This window comes from Trichoplusia ni, chromosome 13, assembly GCF_003590095.1.
Source record: "Trichoplusia ni isolate ovarian cell line Hi5 chromosome 13, tn1, whole genome shotgun sequence".
NCBI classification, from domain to species: Eukaryota; Metazoa; Arthropoda; class Insecta; order Lepidoptera; family Noctuidae; genus Trichoplusia; species Trichoplusia ni.
Window position 1 is genome coordinate 1,274,426 of NC_039490.1, and position 23,785 is coordinate 1,298,210.

Consider the following 23,785-nt stretch of genomic DNA (forward strand, 5'->3'; position numbering starts at 1 on the left):
CAAAGAAAGCTTGTAGATTCCTGACTGACTCGTCATCGGAGGCTTCATCGCTTGGAGAACTTGGAACAAAGGATCCTGTAAATAAATAAATAATTAATGTTAACAATAGTTGATTTTATGATAGACATTGACGTCTTAATTCTCAGGGTTTTTATCTTTTGCTACGATTACATTTTTGGTTGAATTTGCATGAATTTCCAGTCCATATGTATAGCATGCGCGGATCAAACGTGCACCAAGTTACGCGACATTCCTCATAGTCCGAGCTCTGATCGATGTTGGACGCGTGACATAGTATCGTTACCTATGTAGAGTCCCTCGCTGAGGTTGTCGGTCCACACGGCCAGCAGGGTGGCGAGGTCCTTCTGCCCCACGTTGAGCAGCACGGGCGCCAGCACCACGTCGGCCTCGCAGGCCAGCAGCCCCGCGCCGCTGCCCGCCGGCCGCGGGGCGGGCCACGCCCGGCGCCGCCCCCTCCCCCGCGCAGGCCCCCGCCCCGCTCGGCCGCACGCGGCACAGCGCGCGCTTCATGTCACACCGCACTGACACCGGCTCCAAGATTGGCTCCTATGTACAACGAAAATTTACTTCGATTCATGGATTTGATGACCAAATTGCATACGTATGTCAAGAAAAAAATTAAACAAAAGAAACTCATTGTGAAAACCTTTAAGCACTAAGTTAGTACTACACACCTGGACTTCCAAAGTGCCAGCTAGTGTCATGACAGCCCTCGAGAAGGTGATGTTGACGAGCTTGATCAGAATGTTATCTATGATGGTGTTCTGCATGTCACCCGACCACTCCTGGCAGGTCATCAAATGCTTGAAGAAATTCTCTATCAGAAGGTCGCCTGAAATATAATGTGAGAATACAAGAAATTAGCATTTAAATAGAATAGAATGAATATTGTGTTAATAATATGTCATGTTAATAAAACATACTTTATTTGTTTGTAAGCCTCAAGAGAAATGAGTAACTGAAAAATCTTACCCATATTAAAGACCAGTAAGTTTGGCGACGAAGGTTTTTGTGGCAGCAATAACACTGGTGCATGTATCTGCAAAAAAAAATGATTTAATCGATAAGAAAATAACAAAAAACAACCAAAAGTTATAAAAGATGACACCCTAGGTCTTTGAGTGCGAGAAGGAATTATCCTTGGTTTAGGACAGTCAACAAGGTTCTAAGTAGATTTCATGATGTTTTTTTATTAGTCCCTTTTTCGCATTTCTCGTTTTCTTTTTTTGTTTGTTTTCTTCCTTTTTTAGCTCACCTCGATAGCTAGATGTAGCCTGGTAGTCCAGGAGCGCAGCGTCCGCGCGTGTTTCTCAGCGGCGCGCTCGGCCACCGCGGCCGCCGTGCCCGCCACCGACACCGGGATCAGCGGCTCCAGCAGCTGCTGCGAAACATAATGCCATGTGGACCTGTAGTGTGGTGCTACACGTGGATTTATCAAGAATTGTTGTAGCCTTATCGTGAAACCAGCAAAGGAGACGACGGCAAGTATCAAGAAGATATACCATACAGCATTTACATGACTGACTTTCTCTCCCGAGTATGAGCTTGGAGTAAGTTGAACTGCGATGAAGTTAAGTATGACAAAGCGTGTTTGTAGTAGGTTATATAGTAATAGGGTTTGTAAGGCCTGTAGATGCCTTATTAAGAAAATCTGTCCAAAATATGGTGGGGCATCTACCAGGTAACATTAATCTCGCTTTATGGCAGAAAAGACATAATCCAAAGTGAAAACATGCTTCAACTTCAGATACACTTTTGATTCAAGATTTGAAATAGTATACTTATGTACCCTCTGGACTTTCGTTTTACTCATGATGACATAAAGACTCGCCCTTGTATATCGTTGTATTATTTATTATACAAAATTGTGTGTACTTTACTAATATGAAGTCCAATAATGATCCAATACCAAACAGACTTCAAATGACTGATATAAATTGAACGGAATCTGTGTGTGTATGTATCGGGCACCTGCAGATGCTGCATGACGCAGGCGAGCAGCACGACGTGCAGGCGGCCCAGGTACAGGCGCAGCTCGCCGTGCGCGGGCGGCGGGCGCGCGCCGCCGCAGCCGCCGTACACGCGCGGCGCCGCGCGGACGTACTTCATCTCCAGCACCTTGTCTTCGTCCGGCCACACCAGCTGCGATACAAAACTCACTTAAGCGCTTGCTGATTTCTCTGTTGCTTTCCGAAACTTTACCAAGGTCTTTTGGAGGAAAATACTGACAGAATAATAAATATTAAAGTTCCCAAACCATACTTTACATCAGTTGTGTCAGAACAAAAAATTGCTAGCGTAGTTTTTGTATTTTTTAAGACGTGCTAAAAGATCAAAGAACTTCGCAGATCTTCTAATCTGTGCTAACTAAGCTTGAATGTAAAATAATTTAGGTTTGTGAAAACGCCAATTATACCGTACAGCATCGCTGAACTGACCTTAGGATATAAAGTAGCTTCGGCCAGATCGTCAACATGTAATGAGCTGAGGTACAGCTTGAATATCATGCGGTCCTCCGCTCTGAACACGCAGTCACTCTCCAGCGCGCCCAGCCGGATCTCCAGTAGGGAGCTCTCCAAGTGGCAGAGTCGTATAGTTATTGATGATGCTCTGAAATTAAAGCCACAAAAATTAGATACCTATACTTTCTCAGTAGTTTTATCTACACGTTGACATACTCGAATTGATTAGAAAATTGATTCGGTCGGTTTTTTTACTAAAGAGACGACCTAACAATGCAGTTGAAAATGACAAAAAACTTTCCAATCAATTAAGGGATTAAAGTGAAGCATAAAATAATTCAGTGATTGTGATTATTTATTGAAGAATGAAGTAATTTTGTCTTACCCTTAAGTAATATATATTGATGTTACTTTAAATATGAAGGCCTAGATTTTTCCTACATACTATTTAACAGACCAATACAAATATGAACCGTCACCAATTATTAAATTTGACAAAGGCTTGACAAAAAAATAGTTTACCTGACAGAGTAACTGAACTTGGTAGCTCCAGGCGGTACAGGGGGGTCTTCGTCTGGATTCATTAGATAATACCACAAGGTTTCCGTCTTCGGTATCATCGCCTCGGCCATCTCATTCACTGGGTGCGTGTCTTGGATCCTGAATAAATAACGAGTCAATTAGAATAGAACAGTAATTTTATTTATCTATGGATCCCCTGAGATCACGTCATGGAAAGGTTAAAACTAAATTGCTACTACATAATATTTGGACACATAAGGCTTGAAATAAGTCTTAATCATTCAATTAGAAGGTAGTATATGTCCGTACTGGTCGCCGATGGCCTGCAGGTACTTGGCGAGCGCGGGCAGCGCGTCGGCGTGCAGCAGCAGCGACAGCGCGCCCACGTCGCCCACCAGCGCCTGCTCCACGCAGTGGAAGTGCGAGCGGAACTCCGGGCAGTCCGCGCGGACCTAGGACACAGAACATGGTTACTATGCTAGCTGGGTGTAAGGTCTTCATTATAGCCGTATCAACCAAATCCCACGTTTTTTTTAAATGTCACTCCATTCAAATTTTATCAAAATTGGGCCAGCCGTTTTTATATTTGTAAATTGCATTACCATCGGGTTTAAAGCTACTCTGAAAGATTCAGCCTGCTAGCTTATAGAGAGATCCCCCAAAATTGAGTTACAAAAAACCAACCGGTACGACAAAGAAACAAACAATTGAAAAGTGAATGTATAAAAACGTGGGAAAACCCCAAACACGATTATCCGATAAGTGCCCGATAAGAATTACATTTCTAAATACTTAGCAATAAACCATACCTTTCGATACAACAAATTAAAGAGTTCATCAGAACTGGTAATCAGTTCCAGATACTGTCCGGTGCTGCTGTGATGCTGCTTATCCGTCAGCAGGAGTTGGCTGACGGACAGCTGGATGGCGGGGCCGTACTCCATGAGAGCCACGTCCAGGCACACCTTCGTAATGCTCAACATCACGTATGGCTTCTCCACCTGGTCGACCGTTCGAGACAGGTTGATTACGATTTCGCCTGAAATAGAAGAGGTTTTAGTTACTAGTTGAACGTTCCTATAGCTATTAAGGATAACTTTTGTTTAATGATATTATCTACTGATTACCTTCTTCAGACTAATTAAGTGTAATAGAAAGTACAATTAATAATTTTGTCGCGGAGGACTTTACAACGATTTGGGGCATATGCATAAAAATACTCAAACTCAGGACATGCATTCGTGGATTACACAAATGCATGTTCTACGCGGGGATCGAGCTCGTAACACGTCGAGCTCTGTGCAGAAAAAATAAAAATCAACTTACCTATAATAAACCTGAGTAGAGTATTGATGGTGTTGCTAGGCGACACGTTATCATCGAAGCCTGGTAAATCGACATTCCTCGCGAATATCTCCGTCGGGTCGTCGTCTATTTGCTCCACCGGGAGGTCTGATCGCAGGGACTCCTGGTCACTGTACTCGTCACCATCTTTGTCGCAGCTAGTTTCTGCTGCCCTGTATATATAAATATTTTTTGATGAGGGATCATCAGGATTCGAAGATTATTTTAAAAAAATCTTTAAGCTCTCAAATACAAAACTATGTAAGCATTCAATTAATTCACGTATAAGCGAATTATAAAGATATACATAGTTTGATAGATAAAGTTAGTTGGTTTAATTAACAGGATCTTGTCTATCAAAAACCCACTCACTTAGTCCTGCTCAAGTAGGCAGCTACGATCTTCTGCCTCAAGCTCATGAGGTCCCGGTACTCGGGGTCGGCGGTGACCCTGTCGAAGGCCATGTATAGCGCCACGCAGTCGCACTCCGCGAAGTCGCCCGAGTCTATGAAGGACACCGGCACCGTGTTGGGCACGGGCACCGGCAGGTTGTCGATGAAGTCCAGCAGGTTGCCGATTATACGGTCCGATAGGTTCAGCTTGAAGCTCGATAGGGAGATATTCAGTTTGTATCTAGGGAAAATGGAAATAACATTTTTCAGTTGAAAATACGGGTATATTTTGCCCACCATATAACTGAAATTCAACTTATCCAAATAATTTCAAAGATGTTAACTGGATAGATAACATGTTTGCATTAGGGGTTAAATATACGCAGGTACCTACAATAGATTCAACAGACGAATAAGCTTATGGTGGATGGACTTCGTTCTAAATTTGAGATTGTACCATTTAACTTGTAACCAATAAATAATTAATGTATACATACTGTGGTAGCAGCAGGTAGTCTTTCTTGATGCTGTTAGAGAACACGACCTGCATCTTGATCTTGGGCACGAGATGCAGTTCGGAGTCCGCGTGGCGGCGGCACTCGCGCCAGGGCTCAGTCCACTCGCTGAACAGGATCTGAAAAAATAGTGAAGTGGGTTGAAAAAAAAGAGTCATATTTTTAGACAAGACAAGTTGGGACATTATACATGTTTGAACGAAAAAGCCACTCATTTAGTAACGATTGACGGAAAAATAATGGTTAGTTCATCAGACTAATTTCCAAAAAATATTGAATACGTACCGTATTTTATTAATTTAAAAAGTTTAAAATCACTTAAATGATGAAATGTGTGGAAGTGAGGGGTAAGTAACATCACGGGCTAGTAAAAAGCGTACAGGTAAGTGCCGTCACACGTGATTTTATATCACTGTATCCCTTAATTTCTGTGTACGAGACAAATACTGTCTATCATTCTGATAGATTTAGATATTTCGTACCTGACAGGAACATTCAGCATGCAGTCTATCATATAACCTCTCCTCGAGTTCCATGCAGGTGGCATCTTCTAGAGTCAAGTTAGAAGGCTGGAGATCCGACTTTACTATAATGCGTGTTATGTCCAGAATCATCACTCGGCCAGACCTATTAATATGAAAAATTAATTAATTAAAAAATGGAAATCCAACTGGTCCTATTGTTGGACACAACATATTCAAACAAAATCTGCACATCACTCACTTATGTACACATCCATGTTCAGGCACGACGATGCAGGGTCCCTTGATATCCACATTGAGGTGGAACACCTTCCGCCTGGCGATGGCATACGCTAGCAGGGACTTGCTGGCACCACCAGCTCGGAGCATGGCGTAGGAGATCTCATCATTCAGCTCGTCCGTAGTCATCGAGTGGGTTTGGAAGAAGTTTATTAGCTCCGTGAAGGAATGCTGACAAAATAGAAATATTAGGAGTGAGTCAATAACCACTTATATAAAAAGTATTTTCATTATATCCTAACAGTTTTGATACATTGCTGAGCAAAGCTTGAGCTTCATCAAAAAACGGCAAAGTTTTAAGTAGTCTTCCGTAGTGACTAGGTTTATGTTGTAGATCTACATTCAGCTGCGGACAGCCATGGGCGCCTGTGAGGGAGTAGCCCCTCACCTCGACATAGACGAGCTCGACGGGCTCGGCCAGACAGCAGAGCGCGTAGTGCGCCTCCGCGGCGGCGGGGTTCCTCTCCAGGTCCAGCGCCAGCAGGTTGCAGCACGTGGGCGCCGCGCCGCGCTCCGGCGTCAGCAGCGGCACCAGCTCGCCGTCAGCCGTCACGCCCTCCACCACGATGCTCTCCGCGCGCCCCGACAGCTGGGGACATTATTGTGCCTACATTACTAACATTCGTCATGGTCCACGTTAATTAATTTTGAAATCTGAACCAAAAGCTTCAAAGTCATTTTTTTCATTATATATCCTTATATTAGGTACTAAAGGGCAAAGCCGTTGGCCGTGTTACGTGTTATTTTTTTACTGTTCTTTTTTAGGTATAAGAGTTTTGACTATAGCACTTTTTTTATTTAACATACCTTGTAGGCTTTAGCCGAAGGTCGCGTCTCCAGAGACGCTAGGAACTGTGTGAGGGTCACCACAAGCACTTCTTTGTTTCTATTCATTAGCGTTATGGAGGAATTAGCCAACGTCAAGTTTATTTTATGTTCTGAAACATAACAGTTTTCTTGTAATTTTACGTAAATCATTATATTTTTGGGTGAAATCACAATAAACAAAACCTTAATAACAACAATAATCAACCATAGACTACATTACCACCACTTTATAGTATTCTACAAATGGTGACTAGGTTCTGTCGTACCTCATTACGACGCTATACAGGTTATAACAATTTGCGTGTAAAACATAATGAAATACCGAATAGTTTCTTAGATTATTCATTCGCGATAAACTAAGTAGTAGTGGTAACCAACACAAATAAAATAATACTTTAGAAGATATGAACATTAAACTCCTTACCAATATACTGTTTGGACTTGTCCGGCCGCGGCGCCCCCTCCACATACCCGATCAGCTCGCAGACCTTCTTCTTCTCAGGGCTGGAGAGATGGCTCCACAGCGTCTTGCTCCTCTCACTCTTCACGCACAGCTCCACATGGGTCTTCACCTCATCCATGTCATTGTCTTCAGGCGATATAGTTGGTTTCCACCAGTCATATTCAGTTTCTACTACCTCTATACGTTCAGGTTCTTGAGCTAGTACCTGCAAAAATAGAAGAAAAGAAAAGAAGGTTTTATAAAGAGAATTTGGGCAAGTGAACAAGAAGTTATTCTGAAATTACAATAATGATAAAATGTTGTTAATTTGTTTAGTACAAAACGTGGTATCATCATGAGCAAAGCTTTACATTTCGTACATACACATATCTTGTAAAATAAGCTGCAAAATCCCAGTTAAACTTCAGTTTTCACAATCAGCACTAGCTTAGCTTATAAATATCTAAAACAATGCAAAGTCTTACTAAAATTGTAATCTGTATTTGTAAAATTGTATGCAACAGACAGCGAGTTATGCTTACAGCAATATAAGGTTTAAATTCCTTAGTGTAAGTTGTTAAAACATAAGACGCAGCAAAAAAAATCGCAAAGACTTACTTCAAACTTGGCCTGTTCTCTCGCAATGATGACAGACACAATTGGCAAGCTGTCCTCACACTTCTGCAGGTCCAGCTTCAGCTCGATATCGTTCGGGCTGCGCAGCGTGCTTTTGTAGATCATCTTGTACTCATTGTAGTTCTCCCTGTGCTTCTTGATGGCCGGCCAGGTGTAAGGCCGCACCCTCTGCTCCACCACCACGTTGTACGCGTATTTCCACCACTTCCTAACGTCTTTCGACAGAGGTACTCCCGGGTGAAGGTGTCGGTATTTCCTGAAAAAAAATGATGTTAAGTGATTTATGTTGGATCGCATTTTTCAGATATTCGTAAGAGCATAACCAACTTTTTACCTGTACGCAAAAGAAATGTAAAAAACAGGATACGCGGTGGATATAAATAATTTATATTCTTTATTTCCAACAGATAAAATGGAAAAGAGGGAAAATGGAACAAGTAACACTGAAAAGAGTAAAGCTAATGATGACGATATAATAAGAGTAAATAAGCAAATTCAATATGCTTCGAGAAATACCTTACCTGTTGATCTTAATCATGGCGAAGGAAGTCATGAGGTTGTTGATAGACAAGTACTGCCGGCGCGAGAGCTGCAGCGCGCTGTCCTGCAGCACGGCGTCGAGCAGGAGGCGAGGGACGCGCGCCTCGCCCGACCGGTTGATCAGGACCTTCACCTTGCATGTCACTGGTTTCAGCACTGGAATTGGAAGAATACAGAAATGTTCTTATATTGTGTAAAAGATAAGAAAGAAAAAGAACAGAGGACTTGAGGTTCTTATAGCAAACTTCAATGTTAGTTTTATTGTTATTAGGTAATGTTTCAAGCAACTCAATTACTACTTTAAAAAGGTTTATACAAACCTAGGAGGGATCTGATTATCTATACTAATATTATAAAGAGGAAATATTTGATTGTTTGTTTGTATGTTTGACACGAATATGCTTCGAAACTACTGGTCCGATTTGAAAAATTCTTTTACTGTTGAGAAGGTACATTAACCCCGCTGAAAATAGGCTATAATTTATTTCAAAAATGTTAGGGTTCAGTAAGAAAATTGCGATATTGTAGCCCAAGGTGTCAAAAACCAACGTAAACATCTCCAAAACAAAAAATACTCACGGAACTCAAAGTCCTCATGATGCATGGAGAACTTGTCGAGTCCAGTCAGCATGTAATGCTTCCAGTTATAGTACTGCATGGGCGTGATGTGCGCCGTCTCGTTGTCGTCCAGCGCCGTCGCTGTGGGGTTCCAGTACGCTGACATGGACTCTATTCGCATCATCTGGTACACTGTTGATGCGTCCGCTGGGGTCACTGATGGTTTCCATTTGCTGAAGGTAGAAAGAAGTGGTTTCAGTTTTGTTATTGGATAATTTTAGAAGTAGATAAGTTTGAAGTCCAAATACTGAACTGCTATTACTGTTGTATAGTGACAAGATATTAACTTCTGTCTTTATGAATGAGCCATTATTTATCTAACGATGATGAGCATTTCATTCCTATCACAAATTCAACACATAAATTACAAACTAAGTTTCGTTACATAAACTGACTAAAAGATATGTTACACAATCCTCCATAATCCATAAGCATTCAGTTTACTCACCTATTCGTAGTCTCGATCGATAAACTCTGTAGACACAATCCACACGCGAGAGGTCCGTCTTTGGAGCTGATGGAGTCCTCATACCTCACGTGAACATTCCTGACATAAATCTGGAGATTATTCACAATAGCTGTGAAGAGATGCCCGAAGAAGTTCTGAGGACCTTTTAGGACGTCACTTTCAGCTTCAAGATCTTGTAAGATTTTCCGTTTGGCGGCTCTCGTAAGCCTTTTCTCTCGTTCAGGATCAAAATAACTGTTCGATATGGCTGGACCTACTAGGACCAGTACATCTTCGATGTGGACGACCACAGGCTGTGTGTAGAGACCGGCCCAAGGTATCTGTAGGCCTATCCGACCGATAGTACCGATTTTCACATCTATTGGTAAGTCAAGTTCGTACTGAAAGACAAAATGTAATTGATTGAATTCAGTTTAGAGCACTGAATGTTCTATAGTTGTAGAAATGCGCAGTTTAGTGAAGACGCTACTGATGGAACAGCGACAAAAATACAAAGGCTCCTTAAGTCACTAATTGACCGGTAATATCAATTGTATAAAAAAGCCTCTCTTACTTCCTTCCTTTTGTGCCTGTCTTTCCCCAAAAGCAACTAGTTTCTTAAGAAGGAATCAAGTTTCTCAAGTGCCTAGAACCCACAATACACCAAAACTAACAACTAAGTAGTATGAGTTCCTTACCAAAGCCTCAGGCTTAAGCTTCAGATCTGTGAGGTTGACATTTCCGGAGAAGATGCCAACATTGAGGTTCTCCGTATCCAAGTCCTGGACGTACTTGCCGAGCAGCCGGTTGAGGATCCCGGCGACCGCGCCCTCGAACATCGTGACAGCTGATGATCAGCTAAAATAATACAATATGGTAACAACATGTGAACAATTAAAGTAAATGCTAGCTTTACATACTTAGACGTAATTATTGAGGCTGAGTCAATAGTAAATAGCTTACGATTAGCACTTTTTAAAAGAATGCTATACTTAAACACTATGTCTTAAATCTTAGATGTCAGCAAAAATTCAAGGTACGATACCAGAAGAGAGACCATATTTTTTTAATCAAATTCAAATTATCGGTCTCTGTATTATAATTACTATATATCTTAGTCAGACACAGCCTACTCAATGATAAGAAAACCCATATACATTAAGTATATGGTATATAAGTTTCAACTTAGTAATCTTACTAAGCACCAGACACAAAAATGTTATCACAAAGCTTCAAAGTTTTACAAACACTTTAGTGACTTTGGAAAGATTACTGTGACCTTTCACCAACCCTTATATTTAAGTTAACATTTCACGTAACATGTAACAGCTGCCCTTTTTCCCTCCACATGCACCGGCTACTCAATAAGTAAAGTCGAAATCGATGCGCCGTCGACGCATCGATTTCGACTATTTTAAGAATGGTGGCTCCGATGCGGTCGGACGCTTCGTAAGTAATTCATGGTGACTTTGAAAGTTATTTATCTACCTGAAGCTACTTGGTACTTCGTAGATCCATTCGTTATGTCATATTAGTTTCATGTCAATGCATTTAGCCAATACGCGAAAAAATGTTAGTTTATTATGGAATAAGTACTTCACACTCGATCTAATTTGTTCTAGGGACTTTAGCAGTCTCATATCAATACACAAAAGTATATAGGATTTGTGACTAAACAATGGCAAGACGAGATGTTGCAACATTATATGACAATGATGCAACACGATTTTGACTCATTAAAAAAGGAAGATAACATCAAGAGAAACTGTTACCAAACAGACTGAAAGCTTTGACTCAAAGGACCACTGTTAAAGCCTAGATTATCCTCAAATAACGATGTTCAAAAAGGCTTTTGTCTTTCTCATGCAAAACCGGAGAGATAAATTCACTTCAGATTACCATAATGCTTCGATGGCCAATAGTTTGATGCCGATAGACCAATGGATTATGCATTCACCACGAGGTGCCAAGCAAAGAGGGCAATCCTCTGACGTAGGCAGGAATTGTGTCAAGGGATCAGCTGTCTACTCCTTCCAGTGGCACTTGACCTGATGGCTAAGTTTTAAAGTGCAAAGCTTTGCTGGATTTATAGTTTTATATCGAGAACCAAGAAAAGACGAAAGCAAGAGCAAGTTGTATTTAAACGCATCAGTGTACAACCCATCTTGATATTAATACAAAAACAAAAAACCAGGACCAAAAATAATTAACAAATATTAGCAAACTCAAGTCTAATAATCCTTCTGACAGTACTAAATCCTAATCATGCTATACAAACAATAAGACGCGAAAACCACACGAGAGTTGTAAGTGTACATACCTATTGAATTCGCGCCTCAATGTCTCTTCGTGATATATATTTATTAACGCAATCACACTCAGCAAAATGTTATCCGGTGCGTCGTTATACCGAACGTGTGACATTAAGAAAATTAAAACACATGCTGCATTCACCGCATCTGAGGAGACGTGTTAGCGCGAAGAAGCCAGGCACGCTTCTAACGACAACAAAAACAAAATCAATACGACATCGGCTATAGAGTGATAAGCTAGTAAACAATACAGATGTATACCTCCAGTAAACGTATATTAATTTGTTATCACACTTATCTTGAGATATCCTATCTGTGTTATGACGTGAGTAATTTGGTGTTTATTTGTCGGAGCGGCTAAAGTTTTTCGTGGTGATAACGAATATCGTTAGATTGCCAATCTTGCAATATGTAAACATCTTTAGTAAAAATGTGACACGATGAAATAATCTGATTATTGTCTTGCTTTTGATTATATCTTGTTACAACGAGGTTCAATCTAAAAAGTTGTAACTAAAATCAAACGTACTACTCAAGGCTAAGACGAACTGTTTTCATTGTTAAAGAAGTTGTAAGATCTCAAAATGAAACTGGACCTAAAATATTCATGAATCTAGTTTCCATTCCTATAGAAGACTTCACAATTTCGTCTCTGATAAAGAGCCTTTGGGAAACAATCATCGAAGTGTTACACAAAGTACAAAGCACAATCACACGCAGAACAAAAAGGAATACGACATAAACATTTTCCGTTTTGATAAAAGGTTTCTTCAAGTAGAACAAATTGATTGCCCTTTAGCCCTTTCATACAGCAGAACGGATGTAGATATTCAAAAACAAGTACCAGCTGTACAGTAAATGGGGAAAGAGAGACAAGAGCCTGATTTCTGCAAGATTTAATCGCGTCTGAGTCATACAGTTGTCAGGTCTGTGGCATCTGTAATTGTGGGAGTAGGGCCGCATAGAAGTTTTATTACGACTATTGATCCAGTGTAATATGCTGCAAGGTGACTTAAATCTTTTATGCGTAGTGATGTAAGTACTGAGTTATTTGATTGTTTTCTGTTTGTTATTTTCCCTTTTCTACTTCTCCTCTTTATGAGATTTTGCTAGAGCATTTTTATATTTTTCGGGTAGTCTATATTAGGCTTGAAGTGAGCAGCTGTCGTAAAGATTCTTAAAATAAAATCACCCATTGATTTGTTGAAAACGGTACAAAAACCCATGAATAAAAATGTCTGCCTCACCCTTTGCGATTAATCTTAAAATACAGGAATACCTAGTTTAAGAGGTAGCAGTTGTTACATAATTCAGATTTTAGCAACAAATCCTTTATTTTACCCTTGTAATCATATCTGTATATATTTTGGAAATAAATAAATTATTATTATTTTATTATAGTAGCGCGATATTTACCATAGTACTTAGTAACTAAACAGTATATGAAGTGAAGTGCGTAATATTGTAAATACAATTTGTGTTAACATTTCCATCGGCAGACTGAAATTAATTTAAATGCTAATGGAAGCCGGCGGGGAATTCCAAAAGAAAAATAATGTAAGGAGGCAGGCTAAGCTAAATACTCCTTAAATTGATGGATGAAAACCTATTTACATGGCCTTTTTTGTATAAGGTAACAGAAAAATGGCAAAGCCATTAAGTACATTTAAAATCGAAAAATACTGTTACAAAAAGCGAAACATTTCCTAAAGCTTTTAGATGATAGCACCTGAAACTTTGACCAATAGCTATCAAATACCTATCAACAAATACAATAACTACTTATTCCAAAATTTTGCGGCCGAATAACGAGAACCAAACGATCCCACTAATCCTTACCCCTAAAAACCACTCACGTAATAAATTGAACCCAAAGGAGGTCCGAGATCGCATCAGTAGGAAAACATGTCTGCCACACAACAAGACATACAACAATAGAAAATATATTATGAATATTGAAACCGCGGCCAAAAGGGATCACGTTCACAATGGATCTGCCCAAAGTGACTTCTGATTTAATAAATTATTGTAATACGGATCATGTGAGCCGAAAATATTCAGAAAGCTAAAAAACCCTTTCAGAAGTATGCTAGCATTGTAATCTGAGGGCCTAATCTTATTTACGGAATGACTAACAATGTTATGGTTGAACAGCTGATGTATTTTTATGCCATTTTGCTTTTCTCAGCCATCATTTGATGTATTTTCACTGTCTTTGCCTGTTTAGCGTCATGATGAGATATACGAAAAGCTATGAACTGTGTTTCTCTCTTAATACGTAAGCTTCTTTAAACCTCTGGTTTCTGATTAATAAATAATAATCTAACCTGGTGTCAGAGTTTGACACCCCCCGTAGACCGTAGTTTGTAAGACAGTTTGAAAAAACCACCATCGTTCCGGATTCTTCAAAATGCTGTTTCAGCAAGTGACAATATAGGCGCCTCAATTTGACAGGACATCGGCAACAGACCGGGTCCTTATAATCTTTGACTTGACAGAAGACAGGCTTTAAATTACCACTAGGCCAAAGGAACGATTCGTGCAACATAACCATTGTAATTTAACTGTTGTAGAATTAAAGTAAAAATGCGTATCTGAAAGTATTCTGCGTAAATGCCTTAAATCCGCAAAATTCGGTTTAATTCTTAAGTGACAACGTAATCTGGGAGAATCACGTCTTAAAAGCTTGCCGGAGCCAGCAACATTAATGAGTTCTGATGACTTCCTTAAAAACTTTGTTTTTATTTGGATATTTAGAGCGGCGCCTTTCTTAGATAATGAATTGTCAAGTGAGATTAGCTTTATGAGTTGATGAAATTTAAGAAAACAGTTAGGAGATTTAATACCATTTTAGGGTTATCTAATTGGTAAAAACCAAACCCTTTTGCTGAAGCATCTCTGCTTGTGTGTCTATTAGTCCGCCTATCACTATACTGTTAATCGGGAACCGTTACAGCTAGACAAAAAATTTTTACAGGGCATGTGTCTCTCAGTTTTAACAGTACAACAGTACAAACTAGATGGGTAATTTTTTTTTTTCTTCAACCTTTGTCGAAACTATAACTCTTAGTGCCACGTATGTTTTTCAGACACATATGTAAAACTTAAATTCCGAGTTAGAGGAATCCTTCAATAAGAGTAGATTTTGTGCGTCGTCATCGTTTTATTACTTTTATTTTTCAGGTATAACTTCACTAGCTAAGCTTCCGAAGACGAAAACAATGTTGTTTGCTTAAGTCATTAACAACCCTCGATAAATGGATTTCCATTCTAAGAAAGCTGTAATTTATTTTTTCCAGCTAAGGTCTTATTATGAATATTGAGGTCTCTCTCGTGTTTTCCTATCTTCGTATTACGATATTCTATGCAACTATCATGAAAAATTCGATCCATCCCGCAATTCTATTTCAATCTGTCTTCAGGGATAACATCTGCGATTTGTTTACGCAGTGCAGTATCCCGGACATGGTTTTAATAATTAATTAAGTGTATTTATACGTTGAGATATCAGTGCTGCTCGTAAAATGTATACCGAATTATGAAGGTTACGTACTAGAATACGAAATTATGAACTCTAAAGAAATGAAATTTGATGAGTTTTGTAAAGCACAGATTCCTTAACTTGTTTTAATCCTCATCATGACGGCTTTGCGTAGCCTGTACCCTTTAGTAATCATACCAATGGATATAAACCATTAAGGCCTCAGCAAGGACAAACTTGCCTTCGGATGGCTTAAGAAAGGTGTGCCAGAAGAAGATTGAGTCGGCAAACCCCCAGTAATGACGATGCGATCATAGCGATGAAGTATACTTTGAGGAAAGTTTAAGATAATATTAAAATAGCAGATGAAATGCGATAGGGTGTCGTTGTCGTAAAGCTTAATGAATTAGAAATACTCATATCCTTATTGACTGTTTAAATCTCGAGACAAAAACTGCCTCGATGAGAGAACATTCAAGAAGATTGTAGAATATTCTAGAAATCAATGTTCAGCAGTTACATTTCTACAAGTTGTTTGGATTAGGAATCAATGCGATGTTATTTACGTCGATTAGCAGAAACGCCCCTTGCTTAAATCTGATAGAATCTGTTTTATACTTCGGTTTAGTAAATGATTACTCAATAGTTGTTTACAAGCATTTAAAAATGTATAGAATTCGATGTTTTTGAACGGAACAAAATGGTAGTACATCTCTGATACAGTAATTACATGGTTATTGATTTGAGTCTCCGGCGAAACAATTACTAGCCCGAACTATCGCTGTGCAAAATATTTATGCAATATTACTCGACGATCCTACCCTAATCGATAGTTATCCGAGTTGTTATTATCATAAGTATATAAACAGAGTATATGTAATGACCATTGTTTTAATCAATTAGCAACAGATCGGATAGTGTTAAGATGAAAGGTCACGAGGCAGGCGCAATATCAGTCGTACACAGGTACATGTAATTGTTATCACATAAACCATTGGGCTATAAATAGAACGAAGGCTGTCATATCTACGTCTCAAGCTCTATAATCGATCGGGCCGCCGGCACAGAACACACTTTAAAAAAATCAAATAAAAAAAGGAACAGATTTAAAACTGAATTGAGATTAAACGTTCTAAATTAAAAATATGCAGTGTGCCATGCAACGAACGTACCAAATTCAGAATTTCAAATAAAATTCCAAATAACTGGATTAATTAAGCATCAAATATTTGGACTTACCTATTATATGCTCATATTTCACCCAAATGCACTTGGTATTCCCGTTATGATGGATGCAATGACGTCGAACACCACACGGCACTGGGGAGGGACAGACTGATTTTGACAGGTGTCAGAGAGAGCGCATGGCGGGCGCATGCGCGGGAACCAGTGGAAAATTATCGGGGGAGGCGGGAAACGTGGGTGGCGGGCGCTCGATACAGCAAGGATATGACGTGGCGCAGGAAATTAAAGCCTCTATTGAGATTGGAGTTTTAGTTTTATTTGCCAAGGCTTATGATTGTGCTATATTGCGAGTACTAAGTTGCGTCCTAGTATTGGAATTTATAATAACTGGCTGAAGGCTGAACCAGCAGCCGGGAGCGAGAGGAAATGACAATTTATAGAGTCTGCGTTTTAGCGAGTTGGTGTGGAAATGTTAAGAAAACAACTTGGAAAACAAAATTTTCCAACGTTTAGATTAGATTTAACCTTCTCCTGGAAAATGTTTTATTTGACCAAAACAAGCTATGTTTTGATGCAATACATTACGTAGTCCGTATATTAGCAGTAAAGTATAAAATCATTTGCTGACTGAACGAGTAGGTATGTTTGACATAGTAATATAGTAACTAATGACATTGTGGTTTCTTAGGTTTACGAGAATGTTAGACATTGAAATGAAACGACTTTTACGGATTTTATCGCGGTTTAATTTTTTTTTTTTTTTTTTTTTTTGGAATGCAAAGTATTAATTAATATTTTCAGGGAACTAAAACCAAAAATTAAACCGCGATAAAATCCGTAAAAGTCGTTTCATTTCAACTAATGACATTGATCGATATAACCTGTAGGTTCAGTGACTTTAAGTCTTGTTCCCTCAACTTTTGGGTACTGTAGTGGGTTCGATTTATGTTTCGTGTAAGATAGAGGGTGTTGATGCTGGCTTCGGTGAAACATCTCGATCTACCTACATGAGTCGCTATCACAACCCTCATACTCTCACTGCCCTAAATTTAATGCTTATTCTATTCCTAACTACATAATGGTGTTACGATATATCCGATTTTTTTGACCTCAACCTATGGGTGTTCATATTGTATGAGAGATATGAGAATTTAGATTGCACTGATAGCTGAGTGGCATCAGGTAGGGTCATGCGCACCATGCTCGACGTGTCGCCGGTTCGATCCCCGTGTAGGACAAGCATTTGTGTTATCCACGAATGCTTTGTTCGTCTATTAACGAGCTATATGTAACTTACAACCAAAGAAGCGACTGATTTTGACATTTTCAGGAGCTGTGTCGCACTCAAGCAGACCATAACGAATTTAACAACTTAATTGATTGCAATTATTAAACAGTTTCTTGTATCTTGAGAGAAAAGTCGCTTAACACAATCATATTTACAAACTTCAATATTTTTTATGTTTTGAAGAAGTTGGTGTTTCGTACCTAAGTTTAAAGTATAGTTAAGTCTCATGCTTATTTTCTTTCTTAATAGCAAAAACTCATTATTTTTTGTAGAGGGTATAAAAACCTGGTTTTATTAACCGACTTCCGTTAGTGACTGTACCTTATGTCACTTAGTTTGCTATGAGCAAGATCTTGGTCGTTATCTATCTATATTATATATATCTATATACTTACTTACTAATATATAAAGCTGAAGAGTTTGTTTGTTTGTTTGAACGCGCTAATCTCAGGAACTACTGGTCCAAATTGAAAAAATCTTTTTGTGTTGAATAGACCATTCATCGAGGAAGGCTTTAGGCTATATATCATCACGCTGCGACTAATAGGAGCGAAGATACAATGGAAAATGTGAAAAAATCAGGGCAGGTATAAATCATAACTTATATCTTTTACCCACGGGGACGAAGTCGCGGGCAACAGCTAGTTTGACATAAGTCTTAAATATCAAGTTTTATAAAATGTAGTTTTTTAGCTGAAATGTTGACCTAGTCAGATATGCAGAGCTCCCGTGGCTAGGAATCGCGAAAGATAGAGAAACCTGGAACAAAATAGGGGAGGTCTTCCAGTAGTGAGATCTCACGCAGGCTCTATACATGAAAAGTTTTGTGTAACTGCGTGCCAAGTGTCTCCATGAATAAACTAACACCTGTGAGATGAAAGTACTAGTTTATTCGGTGGAAATCAATCAGTTTGATGTGAAAAGGCTTTAAAAAAGGGATAAAAAAACTTTTTAATATGTACTTATAATACACTTTTATATACTTTTTAATACTAGCTAAATGTCCAAAGCTGTGCACAGGCCTTTTCACAAGCAGGTGCATCAGGAAGCAGCTTGATAATAAGTTTAATCCAGCTCACCGCAAGACACAGCGAGACTACCGGTAACAACTTTGTACATGTTGAACCCACGAGCTTAGCAGCGAGATGAGACTAAGGAGCAACAAGTTTCTGCAGACTAGGTATATGAACGATTTTTTTCTCTCTTTTTACCTGACAGGTCAAACAACAACATACTTTAAAAAAAAATAGCATATGCAACGTTTGTGTGCTTGTACATCATGTAAGACATCGACATATGAATTAGTATCTTTTGAATAATGATGACGCCAATTTCAAGTTCTACGGGTTTTGAATTTGTCAGGCCTAGGCGGTTTCGTTGGTTAAAAAAGCATTCCTAAAAGGGAGCAGAGACAAAAAGACACATCTAGTCATTTAATTATTTTAATCGCGAAACTAACGATACTTTTACAACTTTGTCCTCTTCAGTTTGAAGACAAAAAGAAACCCGCGCTAAGAAATGTAATCGTCGAGTCGTGGGCACTTAAACATATAAGTCAACCTAATACACTATGAGACAGTAACATTTTTACAGAAACATATATTTTTGATAGCATATAGACCCTGCCGACTTTTTCATCAATAAAACAATCTTAAAATGTATTAAATTACTCAAAGTTAGCGTTCAATTTCGTAAAGTTCAGTTTCGAAAAGGCACATGGAGAAGAAAAAGGAGGGTTTTAGTTTACATTAATTTTAGGGGTTTTTTTAAGAAGATGTAGGTCCATAATAGCATGCGTTGCAGGAGCCGATGGGGATGGCGGTGGCGTAGCAGTCGGTGGGGCACACGGGGCAAGAGCGAGCAAACTCGCGGGCGTTGCTACAGTCGTCAGCTGTAGACCATGACGATGCCGAGGCGAACTGCAAGAAACACACATATAATGTTATGAAATGTCCTTGTTTAAGTATGCAGGACACCGCGACGCAAGAATCAAGCTTCACACTACGGGAGTTAAAAAGGCATTGCTTCCGTACGATACGAATGTGAATACTGCCGGCACAAATAAATTACAAAAAATTAACAGTGCCAAAAAGAAGTCACCAAAATTATTTCGTGTGAACGGCCACAATGTTAGTAGTTATTTACGTATCGGTGCATGAGTAATTAATATGCCTTGAAGTGCACCGACCAAATGCGAGAGAAGTTGCATGGCGGTTCAGGACTTCCCCAACAAACGAAAAAAAACAAGTAATCAGTTGTACAAAATAAAATATTAATTGATCTGAAGAAAGCTTACCCTAATGAAGCTGACATACACACAGTGGGTGATATCAAAGGTGGGACAGTTGAGGTCGGTCCCCTGCGGCTTCAGGGTCTCTCCGAGGCAGGCCGTCTTCGCGTGCTCAATAGTCGGCACCCACTGAGGGTTCTTCTTCCCGTACTCGTTCAAGAAAGTCGCGAACTTCACTTTGTCCACCGCATCTCCCGACCACCATTTCGATTCACGGAACAAGCAATTGATTCTCTCGCACTGGAATTATAGAATACCGTTAAAGGATCAGAATAAGACCAAAAAGATCAGATTCGAAGCTAATCTAATTTGTAGTTTAAATTGAAATCGCCAATCATCATGCTTGTACGTTTGGTGATCAATTTTTTGATCCTACTTTTTTATTGGGCATTCGCCCAAACCTATATAGCCCAATACCAAAGAAGGATCATCAAATTCATGACAATGAACTTTGCCCAGGTTTCATACACACTGACATTATGTGTTAAATTAATTTGAAGTGTTAGACTTACCTGACCGGAAGTGGACCTGCATTTCGTCGTCGCTTCATCGCTTACCAATAATGGGGCGGTGAGACATCGGAAAAGCTGCAATATAAGATATCATTCAAAGCTATATAGGACTGCTCACTTGTAAAGTTTTTTTTTATATTTTAGCAGTAAGGAATTTAATCAAAATCATTGCAATCACATGCACAAAGGCACCCATACTCAGATCGAGCATTCGTGGATAACACAAACGGTTGATCTAAGCGGATGTTGTACTTTTTCTCATAGTAAACTCAAATAAGACTAGTTTCCTTTCTAGCCTAGAAGCTTGAAGGGTCCACTGGCCGCTATTTAGAATCTCTTTATTACGTTATAAGTACGTGATTAACTAGTGTTTCCTTGCTCGTCTCCTGATTCTACTCTGCCATTAATCGTGATAAGAAAGAAACAACACAAAAAGACATGATAGTATCCATACTTACATTTTTTGGGGTTTCGCCGCAGAATACACCGCCTGGGGCTGCATGGCATGCCTGAAATGAATCAACTTAGTATAATTTTTTTTTTTTAAAACTACTGTTACATAAGTATACTTTATATAGTATGTTGAAAAAGTAAGAAACTGGCTTGATACAAAAATGTTCCTAAATAGTATCCACGTAAGCCTTAACTTAGACTATATTTTCTTATAATATATTTTATTTGTCTACATGGCATAAAATTATTTATTTCATAAATGTAGCTCTCCGTAGAGAATATTTCGTGTTCCTTGGCGATATCGCTAGAGTCGTAAATACTAACCAACTAGATACGAAACGTAGATATGTTAAAAACAAAACAATTACTTAAACTATTGTATCTGCTGTCTAAGGTCAAATACCCTTCAGTATTTGACTGGGTAACAGTTGTACTTTCAACTTTAAAATTGCTATATTTGGACTTTTGGACTTTGGCAATCTGATACATCTCTGAACATATTAAACCAAGACGAGATCAGAGTCACGTCACTAGTTGAAAAATAACGTTGTTTCGATCAGTGCTAACGCTGAAAATGTAGGGCCTTGGAGTCCAGAATTCGTACTGATGTCAGTTATCACATTTATTGAAGAAATGAGGAAGAAAGTAGTTTTAAAGAGGTGCCTTAGAGTTCTTCTAGAAAAACACAATTAGGAACATTGATCGGATTAAAGCTGTTGACTGTCTATGTGATAGTATGTAAATTATTTCAGAACTTCGTAAACCAAAGACGGGGTACACACGCATATTTTTAAGTTAGGCCAGTGGCTGCCTTTCGCGGTAGTTCTCATCCCGTTTGGCTTTTGACTAAAGAAAGCATACCGGTGGTTTTAGTTGGTACGAGTCCGGATTGCCACCGGGCGATAAAAAAGGCCGCCTAAGAAAACAAGATATAACTATGAGTCGATTAATAGTCTGTAGTCTTCTGATATGGTTGTGTACAAATAGGTTAAATAAAAACGTAAACAAAAAAAGAAGCACAAATTAATTTGTTGTATTGTTTGTGAAAACCTTAACCCTTTTGAAACCCTTATCTTAAAGTTACTCAAGAACTGAAAAGTTAATTTGTGAAAGGAAATTCCTGAATAAAAAGTTATCGATCAAAAGAGCTTGGATTCAGGCCAACGTGAGCCCAGACCAGTCACGTGTACTCTTCAGCCATGGTAAAAATACTTGTTTGAGTATTGTTTTCACGTTTCATAATTATTTCATTCAAATTAAACTTTAAACTTTTATTAGCTGTTGTTGGAGAGGTCTTTCTTTCTGTAAAAAAAGAAACAACTGCCGCATAAAGGAACTTAATATTGGTGTCGCGGGAGGTTTCACAAACATTCAATTCACATGCACAAAGACACACAGACTCAGTTCAAGTATTTATGAAACGCTAATAACATTTTTGTTGTTTAAAATGTAAACACTGGGTATTTAAAATGATTTATGAATTGTTGTGCCTTTCATGTAACAGTTTTAAAGATGAAGATGACCCCGAGATGGCGTGCGTGGCGTGATTTATTCATACCACGAAAGACGGATAGCAGAAGCTTTTGACAAATACACAAAAACGAGACGATATTTCTATATGCTATTCCCTATAATAGATAACTACGTAATCCCCACAACAAAGAACTGATTCGAAACAAAACAACAAAGCTGCAAGGTACGAATAACGAAAGTAATTGTTCAATTGTTACTCATTCAATTCCTCTAATTACAATACCAATACACAAGAGCTTTACAACAGTTATTCAGAAAATACTTACCGCGAAACAAATTGCGATTAATATAACAACTTTGTACATTTTTCACTACACTGTGTAACTGTTGATCGACGGATGAATTAAGACTGAAGAACAAATATTACCTTATAAGTATCTCACGTCATCATTATTGTTGTCTCTCGACTAACATAATCTAAGAGGTCAAGCGTCAAAGGACCTTTAGAGCTCGTACGATGATATATATTATCAAAAACTTAATTCTGGTCAACTGTTTTTGATACATTTAATTCTGGTTAGCTGTTTTCTTTTTTATTTGTTTTGTTTTTGGTTTGTAGTGCAGATAACTGTACCTAAGTACCTACAATGGAACAAAACGTTTCTTAAAAAATCTTTCAGTTCTTGTTGCAGTTCTGTTACCAGTTTTGTTGTTTGCAATTCTAGTTAGCATCTGCATCAGACCTTGGGTTACCTTATAAGTTTAAATTACTTTTCAAGACCAACCGAAAGTACCAAAACAGTTGGGTCGTTTTAAAGCTGAGCTTCTACGGCCATCTTTCAACTCCAGTAGCATATGTCTGTGTATCATTCCATAGCTGTTCCGCAGTATGCAATATACTGAAGTTCTTTTTTTTTAAGCTCTAAGGAATTTGAGCCTTGTGCTGCGGGAGGCCTCAAAAACATACAAATCACATGCATAAAAACACCCAGAACAAGCATTCTTGTATCACCCAAATGCTTGTCCTAAACGGAGATCGAACCTGCGACACGAAGCGCATAGTGAAATAACAAAGTCTGCATGCAACATTTAAAATCAATCGGAAATTGAGTGTAATTACTTCTTGCAAGATTTCGTTATAAACAACGGGGCACATTAACGTGATAGGTAAATATGAATTAAAGGTTGTAAATTAAAATACCCTTGCTTATATTTTAAATTTTTCGATTCGTCTGGACATTCCCTGACCATGGGTTATATAG

The 23,785-nt window shown here is 38.8% G+C and overlaps 3 protein-coding genes across 3 annotated transcripts in view; 1 reads left to right on the top strand and 2 right to left on the bottom strand.

The window, feature by feature from the left end:
• LOC113499941 (vacuolar protein sorting-associated protein 13A-like) overlaps positions 1–11,908 on the bottom strand; it is a 33,779-nt gene extending 21,871 nt beyond the window's left edge. The window contains exons 1-25 of the mRNA XM_026880546.1: positions 11,850–11,908; positions 10,228–10,387; positions 9,530–9,930; positions 9,043–9,254; positions 8,445–8,619; positions 7,906–8,179; positions 7,270–7,513; positions 6,825–6,955; positions 6,406–6,606; positions 5,980–6,188; positions 5,739–5,883; positions 5,239–5,375; positions 4,722–4,982; positions 4,332–4,522; positions 3,815–4,044; positions 3,315–3,457; positions 3,006–3,143; positions 2,460–2,631; positions 1,993–2,163; positions 1,277–1,402; positions 994–1,060; positions 696–853; positions 509–567; positions 305–432; positions 5–75 (exon numbers count right to left, since the gene is read on the bottom strand). Of these exons, the coding sequence (XP_026736347.1) occupies positions 5–75; positions 305–432; positions 509–567; positions 696–853; positions 994–1,060; positions 1,277–1,402; positions 1,993–2,163; positions 2,460–2,631; positions 3,006–3,143; positions 3,315–3,457; positions 3,815–4,044; positions 4,332–4,522; positions 4,722–4,982; positions 5,239–5,375; positions 5,739–5,883; positions 5,980–6,188; positions 6,406–6,606; positions 6,825–6,955; positions 7,270–7,513; positions 7,906–8,179; positions 8,445–8,619; positions 9,043–9,254; positions 9,530–9,930; positions 10,228–10,368 (4,185 nt within the window). The 5' untranslated portion in view covers positions 10,369–10,387; positions 11,850–11,908. The remainder of the gene's footprint in view (positions 1–4; positions 76–304; positions 433–508; positions 568–695; positions 854–993; positions 1,061–1,276; positions 1,403–1,992; positions 2,164–2,459; positions 2,632–3,005; positions 3,144–3,314; positions 3,458–3,814; positions 4,045–4,331; positions 4,523–4,721; positions 4,983–5,238; positions 5,376–5,738; positions 5,884–5,979; positions 6,189–6,405; positions 6,607–6,824; positions 6,956–7,269; positions 7,514–7,905; positions 8,180–8,444; positions 8,620–9,042; positions 9,255–9,529; positions 9,931–10,227; positions 10,388–11,849) is intronic.
• Positions 1–23,785, top strand: part of LOC113500262 (thymosin beta) — a 292,534-nt gene that overhangs the window by 67,399 nt on the left and 201,350 nt on the right. The gene's annotated exons all lie outside the window — the stretch shown is intronic.
• On the bottom strand, positions 19,222–22,984 carry LOC113500264. The gene is made up of 5 exons (XM_026880985.1): positions 22,850–22,984; positions 21,056–21,106; positions 20,598–20,672; positions 20,092–20,325; positions 19,222–19,714 (listed from the first exon to the last, which is right to left on the bottom strand). The coding sequence occupies exons 1-5, from the start codon at positions 22,886–22,888 to the stop codon at positions 19,562–19,564; spliced, it is 552 nt and encodes a 183-aa protein (XP_026736786.1). The 5' UTR covers positions 22,889–22,984; the 3' UTR covers positions 19,222–19,561.